The following is a 21902-nucleotide window of genomic DNA, read 5'->3' as shown; positions in this document are numbered from 1 at the left end:
TGATCGCCTTAAGTTCATAAACAAACAAAATAAAAATAGAAACACAAAAATTAAATAAAAATAAAAATAAAATAATAATGAACCTAACAACTAAAATAAATTTGAAAAGAAAAACTTAAAGAAAGCAGTTTAATAAAAGTGTTCCCCGGCAACGGCGCCAAAAACTTGATTGCTATAATCTGCAAGCGCACAGAGTCAATCACAGTATAAATTCCTGGAGTATTCCAGGGTCGATCCCACGAAGAACACTATTAACTGTTATCTTAAATAATCAAATTGTTGATATGGAAAAATGCAAATAAATAGAACTAATGTAATTAAAAAGAATATTTATGAATTTAAAGCAAAGGAAATTCCAATTGAGAGAAGACTAGGGATTTGGGTTCACCTATTAGATAATTAACTAACTCCTAAATATTGATTCTTATGACTATAGTGATGATTGCTTCAAATATATCCTAATACTCCATCGAGCTACTAGGTTGTATCCAATTAACTGTGATCATCCGTCGATATCTCACCAACATTAATTAAACCCATTAAGAAACAATCAAATATCACCACAAATACCTAAATCTATGTCTAGTTTAGGTCAATTGTGTTTATCTTACGAGTTCTTGGTTCATAATTCACCTGTCAGTTCTTCTTATAAACCCTAATAATGGGAAATATGCAATGGCCAGTCACACAATCCACAATTAAAATACATAAAATAAATATAATCTAGTTCAATTATTTAAACTGAAATTGGAAGAATCAACACAAGAAAAATAGTCAATTAATCTAATCTAGGCTAATCCAAATCCCTAATTAAAGTTCTAGCAAATAATCATAATTAAATGCATAAACAATTCAAAGAATATTATTCTGGAAATTTAAACAAGAAATAAAACAGAGAAGAAAAATAATTCAAGCCTAAGAGATGATAGCTGTGATTGAAGCTCGAAAATTCCTCGTTGAAATCTCCTCGCCGAACCGCTGTTGCCGCTCCCAAGCTTTCTATTTTCTCTCCTATTCTTTTCTTTCTGCTTTTCGTCTCCTCCGTAAGTGTTCTGCCAAAACTCCTCCAAAATAACAATTCCCCAAAGGGTTTCTTTTAATTCTTTTCGTCTTTTCTTTCTTTTCTTTTGGCTGCTGCGCAAATCCTAAAAGTAAAACAAAACAAAATTAAAATAAAAATAAAATAATTATAACCTAATGTTATAATAACTTAATTAAACCATGAGACAAGAAACACAAACGTCTTTCAAAAACATCGAAATTCAGATGGCTCATTTGATTAAATTGGTAACTGAGAGACCTTCGGGATCACTACCGAGCACGACAGAGAATAATCAGAGAGAGAGGGCAAACTCTATATCAATTCATCCAGAGTCTGAACCAAATATTATCACCATGGAGAGGGAAACATCTGTCAAGGGCAAAGTAATGATGAAATATGATGATGCGAAGGACACAAAGACTAAAGCCAGGGTAGTAACATCTCGTTACCGTCCACAAACCACTAACCGAACGATAAATCTGGCAGAAATGGAGCAAAGAGATAAATTCAATGCTTTACTCAGGAAACTGTATATCAATATGCCTCTTCCACACACACTAAAGGATCTACCCAGATCAAAGGAACCGGTCGTCCAAAAGAAGGAGATTCACAATGAATCCCATGCCCACATGAGCGTGGTGTGTTCCGACGTCCTTGAAAAGGGGTGCCACAGAAAGAATGGTGGCCCTGGTTTGTTTGTTGTGTCTTGTGTGATTAACAACTACGTTTTCAAGAACGCGCTAGCTGATCTAGGAGCCTCAGCCAATGTGATGCCTTCGTGTATTGCAGACAAGTTAAAAATGCATGGAATGACACTGACCCGCATGACCATCCAGCTTGCCGATGGGACCACACGGTACCCATTGGGCATCATGGAGGATGTGCTGGTTAAAATTGAAAATTCTATTATTCTTATGGATTTCGTAGTATTGAATGTAGGACCAGAGCTAAAAGAGGTACCATTGATCTTCGAAAGATCGTTTTTGCCCGAACAATAACCTGTTATTGATGTGAGCGCAGGTAAGCTTACCTTGCGTGTCGACGATGTGGAAACCAAGTTTGGCATGAACGTCAAAGGAAGGAAAGAAAAGAAATCGACAAGACCGAAGAAAAAAACAAAGGCCACGTTTGGCTGTGTAGGAAAATTTGGGAAGTTCGTCTGGAGAAGGAATAAAAGTAGTGTGCAAGCAACCAACGATGGTTGAAAGATATGGTATGTAAGGCTGAGACGTTAAAAGAATCGCTGCTTGGGAGACAACCCAATGTTTTATTTACATTGCGTTATTTTAATTGTTGATAATTTAATTTTTGAATAAAATTGTTTTTGAGGACTAACAATACAAGAATCACAAGATTATTCTGAGAAGAATTTAAGAACAATTTGGACAGGAAGGCTGAACCGAAGAAGACCTGTGGCCACGCTTGAAACAAGGCGCGAATGGAGGTTTAAAACCCCATTCACGCGCCTGTTCACGTCGTGACCACGGAGTGAATAGGGAATGGCAACGAAACAATAAAATCACATCCACGCCCTCTGTCACGCCGTGACAGCGGCGTGAATGGGAGTGCGAAACAGCTGAAGCCCTAGTAAGTTTCGACCTCTCCTTTTCATCGAATGCCTTTTTTATTCTATTCTCTTATGTCTTGGTCCCTACTCTATAAAAATAAGAAACTTTGCTATGAAAATTTAACTCTTCTATTTCATTTCTACCTTGTAAGCACTACTCTAAAGACACTCTAGCTACACTCAAAGGTAACATTTCTTTTCCCTTATTTGTTAATATTTCAATTTTTAGTTTTCATTATTTCAAAGTGTTGTATGAAAAGATTGCATTTTAGATATGTTGGCATATACAAGTGCTAGAACACTCTTACTACTCTTTGATGAACACTTTGTTGATAAAGGTTGTATCTTTGCCACTTCGCATTGTTTAAAAATTGTATGAAAAGTTTTCTACGCTAGCATAGATGCTATGAAATCTAGGTTTGCTTTAATTTGTGTTGAATGATAAAATTGTTTACTAAATTATGCAATGATAATAAAGTGATGCTTATATAATTTTTGAACATCCGTTTTGCATAGTTCTAGGTTCAAATATGCATGAATGTAGGATGTGTTTCATTGACCATTTGTTTGGTGATATTATGCCTATGATTCTTGTATTAAACCCATGATTATTAAAAGCTTTGTCATATGTGGTTTGTCAAACAATGTGTGGTAGATTTATAAAGTGTGGAAAGCTAAACATTGAAAAGTGCTTATTTGCTAGAACTTGCTTAACAAAGAAGATGTTTTGAATGCATATGGTAGTTTGTTTTAATGTGTTGAGAAAAGCGAGAATGAGTAATCTTGAAGTGTATTTGCTCAAGACTTGAAGAGTTTTGCATGAATCTTATGTTAACAAACGTTGATTTATCATTTGAAGAACTTGAGCTAAGTAGGGACAATAAATTGTGCATGTGTTGAACATTTGTTTTAAATGGAGAATGTTTTTTACTGTTGATGAAAACATCTTGTTAACTTTTGAATTAAACTGGTATTGATTCTATAGGAAGCAACAAGATGGTTCTACCAAACAATGAGGTAAAAGAAGTTGAAGCCACCTCAAGGAGACAAGCCAACGCCATTCCACGCAACGAGGACCGAACACGCCAAGGCTACGCACAAAGAAGGGGGACGGAATGGGAATTATTTCCCATTCACGCCCCTCCTCACGCTGGCATCACGGCGTGCCGCCATGCGTGGGCCGAATGGCTAAAGAATATTTAAAGCTAAAAGTTCATTTTCTGAAAGGAGCTAACTTTGTCTAGAGAGATTTTCACTTGTTACAATCAGATTTTAGAGAGAGGTTAGTAGGGTTAGAATAGGTTTCTAGAGAGATATTGAGATCTACATTAGCAAACATTTTGAATTGCTAGATTTTGCAAAGGAGCTTTGAAGATTGAAAGCAATTGGCTAGTAGATCTTCATCAACATCTTGTATTGGGTGGATCTAAACAATTTGAGGTAAAATCTAATTCGTGCTTTATTGTTTTATCTCTTTTTTCCCTTTGATTGTTGAGATCTTAATTATGTTTGGCTAAATCTAGTGGGTAGGATTGCGGTGTAGATTGATTATTGTGATGATGCTTTGATTTGTTTATCTTGTGATATTTGATTGATTGTTGACTATGTGGATGTCTTGTTGTTGAGGATGAACTTTATGACATTCTTGGAGTGGGGCCCATATCCATGGATGGTGTTGGAAACCTAGATCTAGGCAAGAGATTGCTAGATCCGGGTAGCCTTGATCCTCTTCATTTCCTCGTCTTCGATCCGAGAGGGCAAGACCTGGAAAGGAGTGAGTGCAAAGTGTTTGCTTAAATGCCCCGTAGAGAATGAGAATTCCTACGGGCGGCGTTTAGACCGAATCGGCTAACGCACTCGCAATCCACTTCTCTTTACTAGTAGCGCACAATCAAATCACCACAATTCTCCCATCTTGGGATTGACCAATCACGCAACACAATCGAAACCCAATCCTAGCCGCCTCTCTCTCTCTAAGTAAAATCCTATTTCCCGATCTACCTCTCTTAGTTTATAGTTCTTTGCCAACCAACAACGTCAAAACGAACTTCATCAAACGACTTCTCTCAATCGAGCCTTCAAGTGTTTCGAAAGCCTCACCCTTCTCTATAACCCAATTTCCAAGTTTTCATTCGTCGAGGGAACGACACTCGGAGTGGTTCTAACTCCCCGTTTTACCATCTATCCATAACAATCACAACCATACTACTTCAATCTTTTAACCACGTTTTCAAGAACCAAAACCATAAGCGGAGAGATAACGGCCAGCCTCCTTCTAAATCAGCGACATCTTCAGATTCTGGACAAACTTTAGTTCTGGCAGTAAAGGCAACAAAATTACCAGATATTTCCTCTGAATCAGATCCAGCGGCTTCTGACTCAGGTTCATTGTCACTCTAGGTTACGACAGACATGGACTTCTTTCTCCTTAGATAAGTAGGACACTTGACTTGGACATGGCCAAATCCTTCACATTCGTAACAACGAATACCTTTGTTGCTGGATTTGTCTTTGGACTAGGGTGCATGAGAGGCAGAAGACTTGTAATTCTATGAGTTAGAGTTTGAACCATTCTTCAATGTGTTTGAGCTTGATCCTTTTTTTAAACTTGTTATTGCGTGAATTCTTTTGAGACACCTGTTTCAAAATCTTAGAAAATTGTTTAGTTAAAAACACAACTGGATCATTACCTAGTTCCTCTAGATCAGATGCAACACCCTGTTCTTTAGCGATAAAGGCAACGATTTTTTGCTTTTTGGTGTGATCAGTGACGATTTCCATTTCATAAGCTTGCAGATTTCCCATTAATTAAGCAACTGATTTATTTTCCCATCCATCATTTTCTTGAATAGTTGTTACCTTCATCCTGAATCACGGTAATAGTGACATTAGTATTTTCTTGACCAGCTTCAGTTGAGAGAAAGGTTCTCCAAGCATGGTTGCTCTATTGGCAAGTTCTTGGACACGACCATGGAAACTTACAATGGTTCCATCTTCATTCATACGTACTTCCTCAAATTCATATTGAACAAGTTGTAGTTTAGATTGCTTTACTGAACCCTTGCCCTTGTAGGTCGTTTCAAGTATCTCCCATGCTGCTTTTGCTGAATTAATACCTATAAACAAAGTAAATTGACTTTCATGCATTAGTGAGTAAATAGTGTCATGAGCTTTATCATTATATCCAGCCTCGGTTATTTCGTTTTCAGTCCACTCTATTTCAAGCTTTGTCACTGGGGGATCTTCTAGAGTTGCTCCAGCCTTGGTAGGATGAGTCCATCCAGTTAAGACATTACGCCAAACACGTTCTCCTTGTGCTTTAAGATGATTTCTGGTGCGCGCTTTCCAGTAGGCCTAGTTGTCACCTGTTAACTGGGGAGGGGGCTTATATCGTTCCATCTTGAAACACTTAACACACCGTGAGATTGAACAAAGCAAGAAAAACAACAAAAGACGCTAAAAACTTGAGTTCAAGAAATACGGGATAGCCAGATCGATAAACTAAAATTTTAAATCTCCGTGCTCTGATACCAATTGAAATTGATCCGTGAGTCTTGAATGAAAGTTGAAACCTATAGATCTACTTGGTTTTAATTAACAAATTAACATATCATTAATTATGTTGTTTTTCTAATGGGAAAAAAATTAAAAGATAAGAAAGTAGAACCAGGGACACAACAATTGTTTACACAGTTCGAAGCTATACTCCTACGTTTGCGTGGCAACTCACGTCAGCCCAATGCACTAGATGTTCACCAAGATTACAAGTGATTTGAATAGAAAAGGCCTCAGCCACATAAACTGACTTAATCTTCACAACATCTATTTCTAGAGAGGTACGTGCATGCCGATATTCTTCTTCAAGCTTCAACTACGCTGAGCCAGCTTCAGGCAGATGTTACGGTGAAACCATCAATTCAATACATATTAATAAACTGATTAACAGAGAGAAAAGCCCTTCAAATTATATCATTGAAATCTGTGAATAATAAGCTAGAAATCCATCATTTTTATACTTGAAATGTATAACCTACTCCCCTAAAAATTGCTGACCATAAATCCAATAATAAGTTACAGCCACTCATTTAAATTCAGCTGAAAACTAGTTCAACACAACTGAATTCTATTAGGAATCACGCTGAGATATTCGCTTACCCTGATTTAGACTGAATAAAATTCTTAAGACAGAACGCTGAGATAAATCCAGATAAGGGTACGGTCCAATATTACACCTAATTAAAATCTAACCATTAATTTGTTAAATAAATTAGCCAATTATATTAAGGTAAAATGTGTATCATTTGTACACTTATTATAGAAGCGAATCCGGCCAGTCAGAAAAGAAGAAATTTCTTCGATCTTGAAGGGTGTGGCCCAACAGATTAAAAAGTGTTATCCAACTGTGTGAGTGTTATTATTATTATTGTAATTAATAATGTATAGTCTATAGTATTAATGTGTGGCATTAGACTTAGTCATTATATTATATCTTATCTCTTATAACAATATAACGCAGTATGCCCGAGTGCCCTGCAAATCTGACACCTCGGAGGTCCTCTACCGCCGCACCCACCGCGCCTGCCGCCACGGCCACCTTTGCGACCACCGTCCGGATGCGCCGAGCCACTGCCCTGGGCGTTACTGCCGTGCGAACCGCCGCTGCCATGTGAGGATCTGCCGCTGCCACGCCCAGCGTACAAGGTAGTGGGCGCACTGCCAGAATCCGCATGCGGATAATCATCCGAAAGGATGAAATCCGCTGCCTGCAAGTAGTCTGTTAGCTGCGGCAATGAGAGCGGGTTATGGGCCGTCAACGATGCAGCATATGAGCGGTATTGGGGGCGGAGACCACGCAGCACATACAAGTTTTGCTCCCGAAGCGACAACGGCTGCCCCGCCTGCGCCAAGGCTTCAACTAGTAACTCCGCTCGCCTGAGATAATCTGCCGGGGTTGCACCGCCTTGCCGCAACCCCTGGACTTGACCGAGGAGATTGAGACATCGCGCCTGGGTATTGGACCCTAATGCGGTGCAGATGGATTGCCATACTTCCGCAGCAGTGTTTCGGCCGACTGCGAGATGCAGTACTTCATCGGCCATGGACGAGATAAGTAGGGACAGGATCGACTGATCCTACTGCACCCACGCTTTGTATGCGGGATTGGGGACGGACTCCGTACTGGTGGTGCCGGAGCCGGATTCGGCAGCAGGAACTGATAGAGTGGGCGCTGGACATACTGAGCTGCCATCAACATAGCCAATTAAATCCTGGCCTCGCAAAAAAGGAATAAGCTGAGTCCTCCAGAAAAGAAAATTCCGGGAGGTCAGCTTCATGGATATGAAGTGATGAGCGCCCGAGAGAGGATTCATTGCGTTATCAAATTCAACTGTGTACTTATTTAAGTGCTTCGTTTATTACTTTATATTGTGTTCCATATCTACATTACATAATTTCAGCTTCAAATCCTTCGATCACTAATGGCCCATTTGGTACACTATAATTTAGTTTTAAAGGAATTGAAATTCAATGAACAAGATGAATTACATTGTTTGGTTGTAGAGAATTGGAATTCTGCCGAATTGCGCAATTCCCTCCTTTTATTGAATTGCGCAATTCAATAGGTGTGAGAAAGGAAAAATAGATGAAATGACACTACTATCTTTGGTTATTATTATTACACAAGGGTATTTTAGTCTTTATACCATTTTTTTTTCCTTCTCAACCATAATTACCCAATAATGTAATTTGAATTCATACTTTATTCCCAAACTTATTCTTTTCTCATCAAATTACAATTTATTTTTCTCATAATTCTTTCATTCCAACCAAAGACTATGCATGTTGTCTTCAATATATATACTCTTTTGAAATTGCTTTTTTGTTGACAGAACAAGGCATGTCACATTCACGGAGAGAAGTGCAGCATGTCATCATCATCAATATACGGCACCTGTCACCATCTTATTACGTCAGTATCAATGTGGTGAAAGCAAAAACATAAGACCACCCAGATTTGGAAATTAAATTCTCAATGTGGTACCACACAGGAATCCATTTATACATAAAGCATCTTCAACTTAAGTGTTATAATGGAACTGTTGAAATCGCATCTCCTGTTACTGCTACTCATCCTTTCCCCTTCTCCTTCCTCGGGCGATTTGGGAGCGACAAGCCCCACTACGGCCCACCATACTATCGTAAGTGCATCTCCGTCCCTTTTTGTTCGCAATTCTAAATACTCCGTATTATGTTATATGTATACACAGCCACGGCATGTTTCTGCGACATCATCTCACAGTTCCCGCTCACATGCATTTTGAGGCGGCCGGCGAGGAAATTTGGGCCAACGTCACGGCGTGTGGTCGTATTTACTGGGTGAAGTGTATAAGCTCTGACTTCCCGAATACTACATGTGAAGATGGCGAGATGATTAAGGGTGTGTTTGGTTCGCATATAGGAATCGGAATCGGAATGGGTATCAAATACTTGATAATAGTAATAGGTTTTGGTAAAAATATTTAACATATTTGGTAGTAGGGTGGAATGTGAATAGTTACTAATAGTAGTGCTTGAGAATGAAAAAAGGGAATGAAACTCTTATTTTATTTGGATATGTGTTTTTCAATTGATGAGATATTCAAAACCCATAGTAGTGTTTTAAAAACCTATTAACCAAACAACAACAATCACCTTCATACTTATTCCTATGGGCAAAACCTACCAACCAAACACACCCCAAGTTGTAATTAAAACAAAAAAGTATTAGTATTTTATAATCAATTATTGTGGTAAAAGCCATAATAATGGATACATTTCTCTAATTACAATTTATCATTTGAATGTTAATGTACATCACATCTATAGTTAGGGGTGGCCAATTCGGTTCGGTTTATTCGAATTGAATCAAACCGAAACGAATTAGTTATAGAAAATCGAACAGTTCGGAATTCTTGTAAATCGAACGGTTCGGTATCGAACTAAACTGAAATCGAACGATTTGACAAAAATCGAACCGAACCGAATATCATATGATTTTTTTAATAATAACAATATAAGTAAATTCATGTCTCTTGATGCCTGCTCCGCCGTTCAGTTGTTATTCTCACTCTTATTTTCCTTAAATTTTTTATTTGATTTATTTATAGCTTATTCTCTACATTGCACTTTTGTTGTTTGTCGCAATTGTTTGTTTACCTCACAATTATATCTAACTTGAGTTATATTTACAATATTCAGTATTTTCCTTAATTTCATGTTTCTATAAAATTAATGTGCTTTACAATCATTCTAATTTTGATTTCCAGTGCACTAGAATTATTTTCTAGTACTGGAATATATTTCGAGTGCACTAACAATGACATATTGTGTCCAAAAAATAACTATATAGTTGTTGACACTTATTCTTCTAATATCAACTATACAGATAGATGATTATTAATTTTCTCAATCAAAATATTTCAAGTGAACCAACTGAAGAGTCGGTTGTGAAAAAAAATTAACTGATGCTTGGTAAATAGTGCTACCGTCAAAACAATAACACTCACACTAGAAAGCAAACACATAGCATATTATTTGATGAAGAAAATCAACGAAGAACAATGCGTAAAACTAGAATGTCTTAGCTCAATACATCAACTTATCAATCACGCAGTTGGACTGTATCCCCCATGCGTATATATTAACTGCATGGGCATGATGGACCCTAATCATGATCTAAGTGCATGTACATAATTTGGACAAGATCAGATCCTAGTCATGATCTAACGATTGTGAATCACGTGGTTGGGCTGTATCCAACCCCAAGAGACCAAACAACAATATGGAAGAGATAGACAAACAGACAACTTCATCAGTTGCAACATAAATCTCAAGAGCCGAACGACAATATGGAACAGTTAAACAAACAAACAACTTTATCAGTACGTTGCAACATTAGCCTCTACAAAACACACCATTTTCATATATAGCTTTGTTGGTTGCCAGAGATCACCTTCATCTGTGAAGAAAAGTATACAAACATCAAACATTAACATTACTTTTTGCAACTGTATGTTATGTTTAGGATTTTAATATAAGTATAGTTAATAGTTCATGTTTCATATGCATACATACCTAATACCTTGCCTTAGATCAGTCATGTTTTAGTTAACAGTCATCATCAGATCCCTCGCTGTCTATTTCCTCAGTTTCACTTTCTTCTTCTGGCGTTTTGTCCTAGGAAAACAATTCAAAGTGAGAACACAAACATAAGAAGCAGAACCATACTTCAGATGTTAGGATTGGGTAAAATAGCAAGGGACTACCTTAATTCCAAGTTCACGAATAAGAAAAGAATAATCACTCCCGTTGCGCTCTAGTTGCTTTTTCTTAATTTTTTTGGCAGACTTCGCAAGGGAAGAATAACAACTTTCTAACTCAATCGATTCCAGCGTGTTAATACCAGCAAATTCACTTGGAATGCGTACCAAGTCCCAACAGTTTTTTAGGACTAGGCGCTTCAAAACTGGGAAGTTATCAGAACTTGCAGTCCAACGTTTGAGATCTGAACGTTCAATGAGGAAAAACTTTAAATTTTTAAACTCCTCCTCGGATGCATCCCACTTTGAGCCGCAGAAGGCAAAATCTTTCAATTTGAGTACTTCAAGGTTGGACAGCTTGCCGATTATGCCCATCTGCTCCCATAGAAGATAGGTGTAACGAAGTGACAACGTCTTAAGGTTTGGTGATAAAGCAGCTGGAAGAGAAAAGCGCTCGGCCCTTCCCACTTCAAATTTTAACTTCTCAAGCTGGTCTAAATGAACAAGACTATCAAGAGCACCATGTGGCAATTTATCATCAATGTAAATCCCTAATTCCTTCAACTTAGGTACTCTTTTGAAGTTAGTCTCTTGGTCCACATTGGCAACTTTCACCCAATAAAGAGACTGTAAACTTTGTTTAGCCGAATTTGGAAGATAGAGTGCCGCCCTCTTGAAAAGATGAGCATGCCTTAGCAGTGGCAAATCCAAAATATTAATCGGTAGTTGCAAGCGATCCTCCTCCCTCCACGAGAGTTTGCAAATTTTTAAGCTTCAACAATTGAAAATTGTAAAGAGAACCTATAGTAGTTAAACCCAAGTATCTCAAATGAACCAAATCATCTAGCCCACTAGGCATACCATGCCAGTATTTTATTAAAGACAAGTCCAACACTCTTAGCAATTTCAAACACGGGAATTCCAATTTGCATTTCGCAAGATATAAATCCTTACCAAAATGTAGAAAGGACCGGATCCTATCAAGAACGTGATTCCCATGAGTTGCTTGAGTGATCGGCCATTGATTTTTCCTGCAGGTTATCCAACGAGAACTCGACTTTGATCCATTCTGTGCATCCATAAGGTTCTCCTTTCGCGCCTCTCCCACACAAATCTCATGCAACAGATCATGGAGCTTACACGACTTGATTTTCCCATCAAAACTCAACGTGCTAACCTGAACTAAACTTCTACTAATAAGATCAGATAGGTACTTCTCTGACACCTTTTCCAAACTCTTATTGTTCTCCGACATTAAAAACCCCTCGGCCACCCATAATTTAGCCAATTTCCCAACAAGAATGTCACTGTCTTCCGGGAACACTCCGAAATATAGATAACAAGCTTTCAAGTGACCAGGCAAGTAGCTATAGCTCAATGACAGCACTCTAGAACATGTCTTACTAGGATCCACTTTATCCAAAGACTTAACATTGTCTGCAACATCCCTCCACTGCTTAGGTTCATTAAGTTTTGCCAGAAGCCCAGCAATCACAACAATGCTTAGAGGCAATCCCTGACATTCCTTAACAATATCTTCCCCAATTGGTGTAAATTCAGGGAGATTAAAGTTCTTTTTCCCAGACACCTTTAAAGAAAACAACTCCCAACTTTCATTTGAATATAGAAAGCGCATTTGGTGAGTAAACTTACCCAATTGTCTCGAGCTATCAACATACTTAGCCACCTCGTCATGCCGGGTGGTCATCAAGATTCGACTCGAGTTCATGTTGTCGGGGAAGCAACCTTGGATGTCGTCCCAGGCTTTGGTGTTCCATATGTCGTCTACCACAATCAAATACCTTTGACCCATCAAGGATTTGCGCAGTTGGTCGGCTAGCTCCCCGTCGTCTTTCTTGTAGATTTCACTGGTCAATGGCACAATGCAGCCCAGAAGGCGAAGGAGAATCTCTTTTTTGTTGTGTTGGTGTGAGACGACAGTCCACGCAGAAATGTGGAAGTGAGATTTGATATTTGGGTCTTCGTAGACTGTTCTTGCCAGGGTAGTCTTCCCAATACCGCCCATTCCGGTAACGGCGATGACTTCCCGGTATTTAGACGGCTGCTGTTTATTGACCAGCAAATCCGATATCGTCAGCAATTGATCCTCGCATCCAATCATTTCGTTCCCGGCGGCCAAATTGAGATGGGCGGAGCCGGGAATCACGGAGCTTTTCGCCGCCGCCTGCGGTGGCGTTGAAGGCTCTTTGGCGGGGAGTTTTTGCTTGTGAATCTCGATCAGGGATTCGAGCGATTCGATCTGTTTCGCTACGGATTGGAGGGTGTTCCGTAGCCCTCGATCTCCATTGCTGGAAGCAAAATACACCTCTCTGAGCTTTGACTCGATTTTGGCCTCTGCTTCCACGGCTACGTCTCGGATTTTCGCGTCTAGGTCTTCATCTGCGGTTTGTATCTCCGATTCCTCCAGAAAGGCTTGCAGAGAGCAGAGCTTGTGGAATAACGAGACAGTTATTTGTGAATCGTCGAGAATATTGTCGAAGAATGGATTGCGTTGCAGAAAGTGTTGGCCTACAACTCCCAGCAGAGAAGTTACGACAACAAAAGCCATTGGAGAGTTCTACTGAGCTAGCTAGTAGAGGGAGAGATGGAATCAGAGCTCTGATTGAAATGTAAATTTACTTTGAGTTTGAGCTGAGCTATGGACTTGCATGGCGATCCTAAGTCAATGCTCTACGCAACCAGGTCAATTTTTAATCTTTTCTTTCACTTTGAAAATATAAAAATACTACGTAATACATAGCTGTATCCCGGACAAGCAGGGATGCTCACAATTTGGTACCAACTTCCAACGTGTAAGAATCGAATCAGAATAAAAAATTATAGGTACGGTTTCGGTTCCAAATAAAATATATATATGTATAATCATTATTTACAATAAAAATTGAATGTATAACCATTTATTTTTATTTTTTTTAAAGAAAAGAGTAGTTACAAGTTAATTAGATTCATATACTCTTTAGAGTAACAATTAAACACATTAACATTTGTATTTTGGTGCAATGAAGTCTAGGAACTTTACTTTGAGCTAGCTAGTACAGAGATTTTACTGAGCTGAGCTAGCTAGTACAGAGAGAGATGGAATCAGAGCTCAAATTGAAATGTTGAGCAAGAAATGTAAATTTAAAAAAAATAAATAAATAAATAAATTATATATGTATAATCATCATTTACAACAAAAATTAATGACATGACATATTTGGTTCATGGAATATGTCATGAATGAAATAATAATCCTTAAAATAGACATATTTCATTGTTTGTTTTGGTCATTTTGTCATGAGAATAACATTCTTATGAATGAGCTATTACCTTTGTAAGGGGAATAGTCATTCTTAGGGGGCTTTAGAGCATCCACAATAGAAGAGAAAGTGGAGTTATTTCAGAATTAATTCTCCCAAGATGAAAAGCAAAATTGATGTAGGAAGGAAAGAATTGAGAAATAATTGGGCTGCAAATGTAAAAATAATGTCAGGAATTTTTATTTTTTTTTTTAAAAAAAAAAAAGGTAAGGCTGTGCGCGTACGCGCACAGCTGGGCAAAAGCCGGGCGCACCTGACAACATCATTTAAAAAAAAATCAATTTTCTTTTTCTTTTGTCTTTTTTTTTTCTCTCCTCTCCCAGATTCTCTTTCCTAATCACTCTTATATTCTCCCCACATTCTTTCCAACTGATGCGATGCTCATAGTATTAGCTATTCTCATGCTCATATGAACAGTTTTTATATTACAAATACCAAAAATACCCTTAGGACATTATTTAATATTTATATTAAATAAATATAATGTATTATTATTATTATTATTATTATTATTATTATTATTATTATGTATACATACATACGTGTATATTTGTTTATATCTCAGTTATCCTTAATTAATATAACTCTTTAATATATATATATATATATATATATATATATATATATATATATATAACATTCATTATATCATAATCATAATTATTATTTTTATTTTGTATAAGAATATTTATGTTATTAAAACCTATTCTATTTCTATTTCTTTAATCAATCAAATATTATAATACAATTCATGTTCTATTCTTTACCTATTCAACGAACCAAACAAGAATGAATTGGGTTGCAGTAAGGGTTGTTTACAACTCCAAGCTGAGAAGTTACGACAATAGAAGCCGTTGTAGAGTTCTACTGAGTTAGCTAGTAAAGAGATGGAATCAGATCTTAGATTGAAATCTTGAACGAGAAATGTAAATTTAATAGCTTGTGTCGCCATAACAACTTCGAGAAATGTAAATTTAGTTAGCTATTACAAAGGTTCAGGACGTGTAATAACAAGACAAGTAAGAAGTAAACACACAAGATGCATTGATTAGGACACCAAAGAGGAATTTTATAACTTGTGTCGCCATAACAACTCCGAGAGACGCGGGGGTGCCGCAATTATCGCCGCGTGACCCGCTCCACGCGTGGACCGCGCGACTCGCCCAAAGGGCGGCCCACCCCATGGAGGCTGACCCAACGAGGGTGCATGCTCCTCGTGGATTGTTTGCGTGGGTTCGCTACTTCGAGTGTTCAGGACGTGTAATAACAAGACAAGTAAGAAGTAAACACACAAGATGCCTTGATTAGGACACCAAAGAGGAATTTTATAGCTTGTGTCGTCATAACAACTCCGAGAGACGCGGGGGTGCCGCAATTATCGCCGCGTGACCCGCTCCACGCGTGGACCGCGCGACTCGGCCAAAGGGCGGCCCACCCCATGGAGGCTGACCCAACGAGGGTGCATGCTCCTCGTGGATTGTTTGCCTGGGTTCGCTGCTTCGAGTCCGGTTCGCCCTGCCGCCCTGGATCCATCCATAATTATTCCATCATATATATATATATATATATATATATATATATATATATATATATATATATATATATATATATATATAGGGAAGAGATCAGGTGCATTTGTTGCTTCCCGTGCGGATGTGCGGTGGATTAATGTGCGTGAGATTTATACTTAATGTGCGTGAGATTTGTACTCAATGTGCCTGAGATTTGTACTTAATGTGCGTCATGTTAATATGCGTGAGTTTTGTACTTAATGTGCCCGAGTATTGTGTTTAATGTGCGTGAGATTTGTGCTTAATGTGCGCGAGTATTTTAGAATTACGAGCTCAGAAGGAAGCAGAACAGAAACTCACGTACATTAACGCCCAAGCTTCTTGTTACTTCTTCCTTCAATTTGGCTATGGATTCTGGATTATCAGCTACCTTCAGTGTAGTTGAATGTTTATATAAATGACGCACGCACAGTAAAATTTGCACAGTAGCTAAGTGTGGATTTCTGTTGTATTATTTCCATAATTCTTAACCACCATAGCCCGCCTCCGCATCATCATCATCAAGGAGGGGGCAAATGGCTACTGGGGATGGGGAAGAAGCTGACATCAATATTTTCTGCTGCATTTTACACATTCACGCACATTAATTACAAATCTCAGGCACATTAAGCACAACACTCATGCACATTGTGTACAAATCTCACGCACATTAATCCACCGCACATCCGCACGGGAAGCAACAAATGCACCTTATCCTTTCACAATATATATATATATATATATATATATATATATATATATATATATATATATATATATATATATATAAAGATCAAATGAGAACAAGTTCATATGAGAAAACCTAAGAACCAATCTCAACTTGACATCTAGAAAAATTTAATAGATCAAATCAATTTTTTCAAAAAAAAAAAAAAAAAAAAAAAAGTCGGTGACATTTTCACAATATTTGCAATAAAAAAAGTTAGTTGCAACAAAATTCACTGAACTCCCCGACATATATGAGATCGGAAAAACGCATATTTTTTTGTTGTGCTTGCTCTGTATGTATGTCCACATTATTATCTGTTATACCATATAATTAAGTCCATATAAGTTAGTGGCAGTGGTAGGATGTTATATTTGTATTTGAGAAAAAAAAAGTTTGTAATTAAATTTTTTTAATATATATATATATATATATATATATATATATATATATATATATATATATATATTAGATTTTAAAAAAATATATATCCTTTAAAAATTCGGCAAACACATTCTTTGGAATTAATTTTCTAAAAATCTAATTGATAGGAAAATACAAAATGTATGTTATCTAATGATTTCATAAAGAATTATTAATAGTGGAAATGGCATGGCCGAACTATGTAATTGACACCACTCAAATTTGTTATTTATCAAAGAAATGGTCTAAGCAACCAAAAGTCATTTGTAGTCTTTAATTTGTGTATAAAATGTTAGCATGGTTGGCGTGAGTATTATTATATGTAGCATTCCTTATTGCATGTTCTATTATGATTAGACAATGCATGTCAGCAAGGAAGGAGCCAAAGGGGCAGGGGTGCAGCTGCCCCCTCATCCCACCACACCCCATGTATAACCTTTATATATATATATATATATATATATATATATATATATATATATATATTACAACTTTTAGTATTAGTATAAAAAACAGATGAATATTAACAAGAAGTGAGTTAGATTAGTTGGCAAAGCATGTGTTTGGTTAAAATGAAAATCATGGGTTTAAATTTTGGCATTAACACATTTTTCATAATATTCTTGGCTTCAACACAATCACGTTTTTAATAGTTTTTTTTAATATTTAATACACACACATATATAACATTCTTTTATATTAATAATGAGATGTGTAATTTATAATGTGTTTTTTATTCAAAATATTTTATCAAATTAATTGTGTTTTATATTTTGTTATGAATATGTTCATAAAATTTCGATGAGTTTTATTTTTTTCTCATATCCAACAATATTTATACATATATTTCTTAGATTTTTTTTTTCAAATTATATCTTTTGTTTTAACGTGTCGCTTTCACTGAAAAAAATTATGGATCCTCCCTGCTTCTTCGCCCCCCTCAACAGAATTCCTGACTCCGTCCCTGCATGTCAGAATAAATTAAAATGCATATGCATGATCTCTATCACCATTTCCAACTTGCCAATTATTTATACACTTCGATAAATATTTAATTGAGAAAATGATAATTTTGACCCTATAAATAGTCTTCTTTTTCCCTCAATAATAACATGCATACCTTAGGTTGATGTAGATATGTGGAGATGGAGTAGTGAATTGGGTTTGGGTAAAATATGAGATGGTCTGAGTTGTTGGAGAACTAGAAGGGCAGAGTAGTCATTTTATAGCTTCTTTAATTTGTTGCACTGTTGTAACCGCTATCAACCACCAATCCCCCATGTACATATAAGCTCTCTTCTCTCTGTTGTGGACTGAATTGAATAAACTGGTGTTTTCTCCTCCTCTCTTCAATTTTACTCTTTGTATCATGGTATCAGAGCCATACGGCTGAGCTTCGACAAAATGAACAAGTTCAGCTCTTATGCCGTCGTTGTCACCGGTGAACCAGAACAGGAGGCGCCTCTAGGATCGGCGTCAATTGCACACTCACCGGTGCTTGCAACATTCGCCACGAATCCACAGAGGATTCGGATTCCGCAGATTCGAACTCCGCAGAGGAGCCTATTTCAACAACAACAACAGAGAGCTCAAACCTTGGAAGATCTCGAGAATCCGCTCCTCTTCAACAGCAGTGACCATCCTAACAATGTTTTGGTGAGTCCGCCATTGCTAGGCAGCGCGAACTACGGATCCTGGAGAATCTCGATGAAAATCGCCTTAGAGGTGAAAAATAAATGGTGTATCGTCGATGGGAGCATCACTGCGCCGGCCAGAGACCACTTCCAGTTCGCTGCTTGGAGACGGTGCAATCTCATGATCAGGAAGGAGCGGGATGTAGATCAAGTCATCCGCTTCTTGCAAGGGCTCAATGAGGACTACAACAGCCTTAAGTCCAATATTTTGGTCCTTGATCCTTTACCTGAAGTGCATAAGATCTTCGTTATGGCCGAAAAGGTGGAAAGGCAGACTGCCTTGGCAAACCAGAACCTAGGCAGCATTGAATTCTCTCAGGCCAACGCAGTGCAGCAAGACCAGGAAGTGTCAGGTGAGACCATAGCAGCTATAAACTCCTATAATCCTAACAATTTCAAAAGGAATGGGACTGGAAACAAGGCAGCGAAGTGCACATTTTGTGGAATGAGTGGGCATACTGTGGATAAGTGTTTCAAGAAACACGGTTACCCTCCGGGATGGATCCCGGGATAAAAATCAAAGGGAAGGCAAGTGGCTGCTGCAAATTCCAGTTCAACTAGCTTGGATTCAACCACATCTGATCAGTTGGAGAAGCTGATTTCTCTCCTTCAGATTCAAACTGGACAAAATCAAATTGTCAAAACCTCAGCTGCTGTGTCTCTAACTCCTCGATTCCACGAGGACAACTCGACAAATGAAGGCAAGTATTCTAATACTAGTGAAATGAGAAGTGCCTTTAATTCCCAAAAGCACTGCTCTGATTGTTCCCACTTTGAGCCACAGAACGCGAAATCTTTTAGTTTAAGCACCTCAAGGTGCGGCAACTTGCCAATTGTGTCCATCTCTTCCCACGGAAGATAATTATAACAAAGTGTCAACTTCTTAAGGTTTGGCGGAAAACCAATTGGAAGATTAAAGCGCTCGACTCTTCCTACTTCAAACTTCAGCTTCTCAAGTAGATGTAAATACACAAAGCTCCCTAGATAGCTAGGCACCAGTTGGCCTTCAACGTAAATCCCAAGTTCCTTTAGGTTTGGAACCATTCTAAAGTTTGGTTTTTGGTCGGAGCTAGCAACTTTCAACCAATAAAGAGTTTGTAGATTCTTTTTTACTAAGCAAGGGAGATACTGTGAACATCTCTTGTCAACATGCAAATGCCTCAATCGTGGTAAACCCAAAATATCACATGGCAGGTGCAAAGGACATTTTTCGATCCACGAAGTAACTATGAGAGTTTGCAAATTTTTAAGCTTGAAAAATTGAAGCTTGTAAAGAGAACCAATGGTACTTAAAGCCAAGTATCTCAAATGAACCAAATTCGTTATTTCACTAGACAGGCATTGTGACCATTTAACTAATGATAAATCCAATACTCTTAGCAATTTCAAACATGGGTATACCAACCTACATTTTGAATGTTGTACATCTTTACTAAAGCAGAGAATGGAATGGATTTTATCAGGAGTGCAATTCCCATAACTCGCTTGATTGACCGGCCAATAACTTGTTTGACAGCTTAACCAACGACTAGACTTTGGAGCATGATTGTCATTGATAATGCACAAAGCATTCCCCTTTATTGCTTCTCTCACACAAACCTCACGCACTCGATCATGAACCTTACATGATTTAACTTTGCCGTCAATACTCAGCTCATTAACTTGAACTAGATTTCTATTCATGAGATCATCTAAGTAACTCTCTGCCACTTCTTCCAAACTTATATTTTTATGTGGCATTAAAAATCCCTCTGCAACCCATAAGTTGATTAGTCTCTTAAGAGGAATGACGTTGTCTTCAGGAAACACACCAAAATAATGAAAGCAAGCTTTCAAGTGACTAGGTAAGTAGTTGTAGCCCAATGAAAGTATTTTTGAAATTCTGTTGTTATAATCATATGTATCAACTCTATCCAAAGTTTCCGCAACATCTTTCCATATTTCTAGAGACTCTTTTGCTGTTGCCAAAAGTCCAGCAATCACAACAACTGCTAGTGGCAATCCACTGCATCCAAGAACAATGCGTTTGCCAATTAACTCATATTTCCTGGGAACGCATTGTCTTCGCCCAAACACTTTCCTTGAAATTAATTCCCAACGATCCTTTAAAGTTTGATACGTCACATGGTAGGGATTTGCACTTAAGTATTCAGCCACCTCTGTGAACCGAGTAGTTACTAAGATATGGCTTCCGTTAGAATTCTCTGGAAAACATCCTTGGATAGCATCCCATGCAGCAGTGGTCCATATGTCATCCAAAAAAATTAAATACTTCTGGCCCATCAAACTTCTGCATAATTGCTCAGCTATTTGAGCATCGTCTATGTCGTAGATTTCACTTGTTATTGGTGAAATGCAACGTAATAGACCAATGAGCATCTCTTTGAGGTTATGAACCTGAGACACAACTACCCATGCTCGAATTTGAAAGCAAGCAATAGTAATTGGATGTCCATAAAGTCTTTTGGCTAATGTAGTTTTTCCTATGCCTCCTTCCCCGACGAGTGGGATAACTTGTAGTTTTTGTTCCGGATTTTCAACATATTTCTGATACTTGTCAATGTTACTATTCCTCAAACTGGTGAAAACTGATCTCATCAAGTGTGAATAACAGAGCCGGTTAATTATCGTCTCTATATCACTGTCGAGTCCTACAATCACTTCATTCTCAGGATCTAAAGCATTTTGGTAGGTATCCCAAACTGTGATGTTGTCTTTCTCAAGCTCTAAACCAGATCTTTGTTTTTCTGCCAGGATCTGTTCTTTAACTTCCTGAATATTTCTTAGCATATGATTCAAGGTCGAATGAAGTTTTTCACGAGCCAAAAATGCATCCTCTTCCAGATAAGCTGCCAAATATACTCCTTTTAGATCATTTTCTATTCTGTAATTTATATATATTCTAGCAACTTTGTTTTGGATATCTTTATAAAGTATCTTAGCCAAGGTGTCCCCTTCATTTATTTTCATCTTACATTCCTCCAAAAAGGCTTGCAGAATGCAGAGATTGGCTGACAGCAACTCGATCATTTGAAGCAGCGCCACCTTCAATCCTCCGGCATCAAAAATCGAAAGTAGTTTGGGCTCCACAAGGTCGTGCTCTACTATTTTGATTAGAGTGGTTACAGCAGCATAAGCCATTATATTGAACTTCTCTACAGTGTTTCTGGAACTCATATCATCAGACTTATTAGTCTCAATTATTGAGCAAGAAAATAGCAGAGATAGAAGATAATGGTGCATGCAAGACCCCCGGCAAAATAGTGAAAAGATCCGGCAAGA

The 21902-nt window shown here is 37.8% G+C and overlaps 2 protein-coding genes across 2 annotated transcripts; one reads left to right on the top strand and one right to left on the bottom strand.

Moving 5' to 3' along the window:
- Positions 1-1221: 1221 nt before the first annotated feature.
- LOC109172842 lies at positions 1222-2040 on the top strand. Its single transcript, XM_019322065.1, has one exon. It carries the CDS (start codon positions 1222-1224, stop codon positions 2038-2040), a length of 819 nt encoding a protein of 272 aa, XP_019177610.1.
- An 8401-nt stretch (positions 2041-10441) lies between these two features.
- On the bottom strand, positions 10442-13530 carry LOC109172841 (putative late blight resistance protein homolog R1B-17). Its single transcript, XM_019322064.1, has 4 exons — positions 11631-13530; positions 10913-11599; positions 10729-10823; positions 10442-10605 (listed from the first exon to the last, which is right to left on the bottom strand). Exons 1-3 carry the CDS (start codon positions 13473-13475, stop codon positions 10755-10757), a joined length of 2601 nt encoding a protein of 866 aa, XP_019177609.1. The 5' UTR covers positions 13476-13530; the 3' UTR covers positions 10442-10605; positions 10729-10754.
- Positions 13531-21902: the final 8372 nt, after the last annotated feature.

This window comes from Ipomoea nil, unplaced genomic scaffold (assembly GCF_001879475.1).
Source record: "Ipomoea nil cultivar Tokyo-kokei standard unplaced genomic scaffold, Asagao_1.1 scaffold0436, whole genome shotgun sequence".
NCBI classification, from domain to species: Eukaryota; Viridiplantae; Streptophyta; class Magnoliopsida; order Solanales; family Convolvulaceae; genus Ipomoea; species Ipomoea nil.
The sequence above is the reverse complement of the archived record's forward strand: the minus strand, read 5'-3'. Positions and strand labels throughout refer to the sequence as shown.

Excerpts from the sequence above, each read along its gene's own strand:
- LOC109172842 (XM_019322065.1), top strand. The coding sequence starts at position 1,222 with ATGAGACAAGAAACACAAACGTCTTTCAAAAACATCGAAATTCAGATG.
- LOC109172841 (XM_019322064.1), bottom strand. The coding sequence starts at position 13,475 with ATGGCTTTTGTTGTCGTAACTTCTCTGCTGGGAGTTGTAGGCCAACAC. Across the intron at positions 11,600-11,630 it reads GAGGAGGATCGCTTGCAACT|AGGCATGCTCATCTTTTCAA; the intron begins ACCGATTAATAT and ends TTGCCACTGCTA. Across the intron at positions 10,824-10,912 it reads TTCGTGAACTTGGAATTAAG|GACAAAACGCCAGAAGAAGA; the intron begins GTAGTCCCTTGC and ends TTGTTTTCCTAG.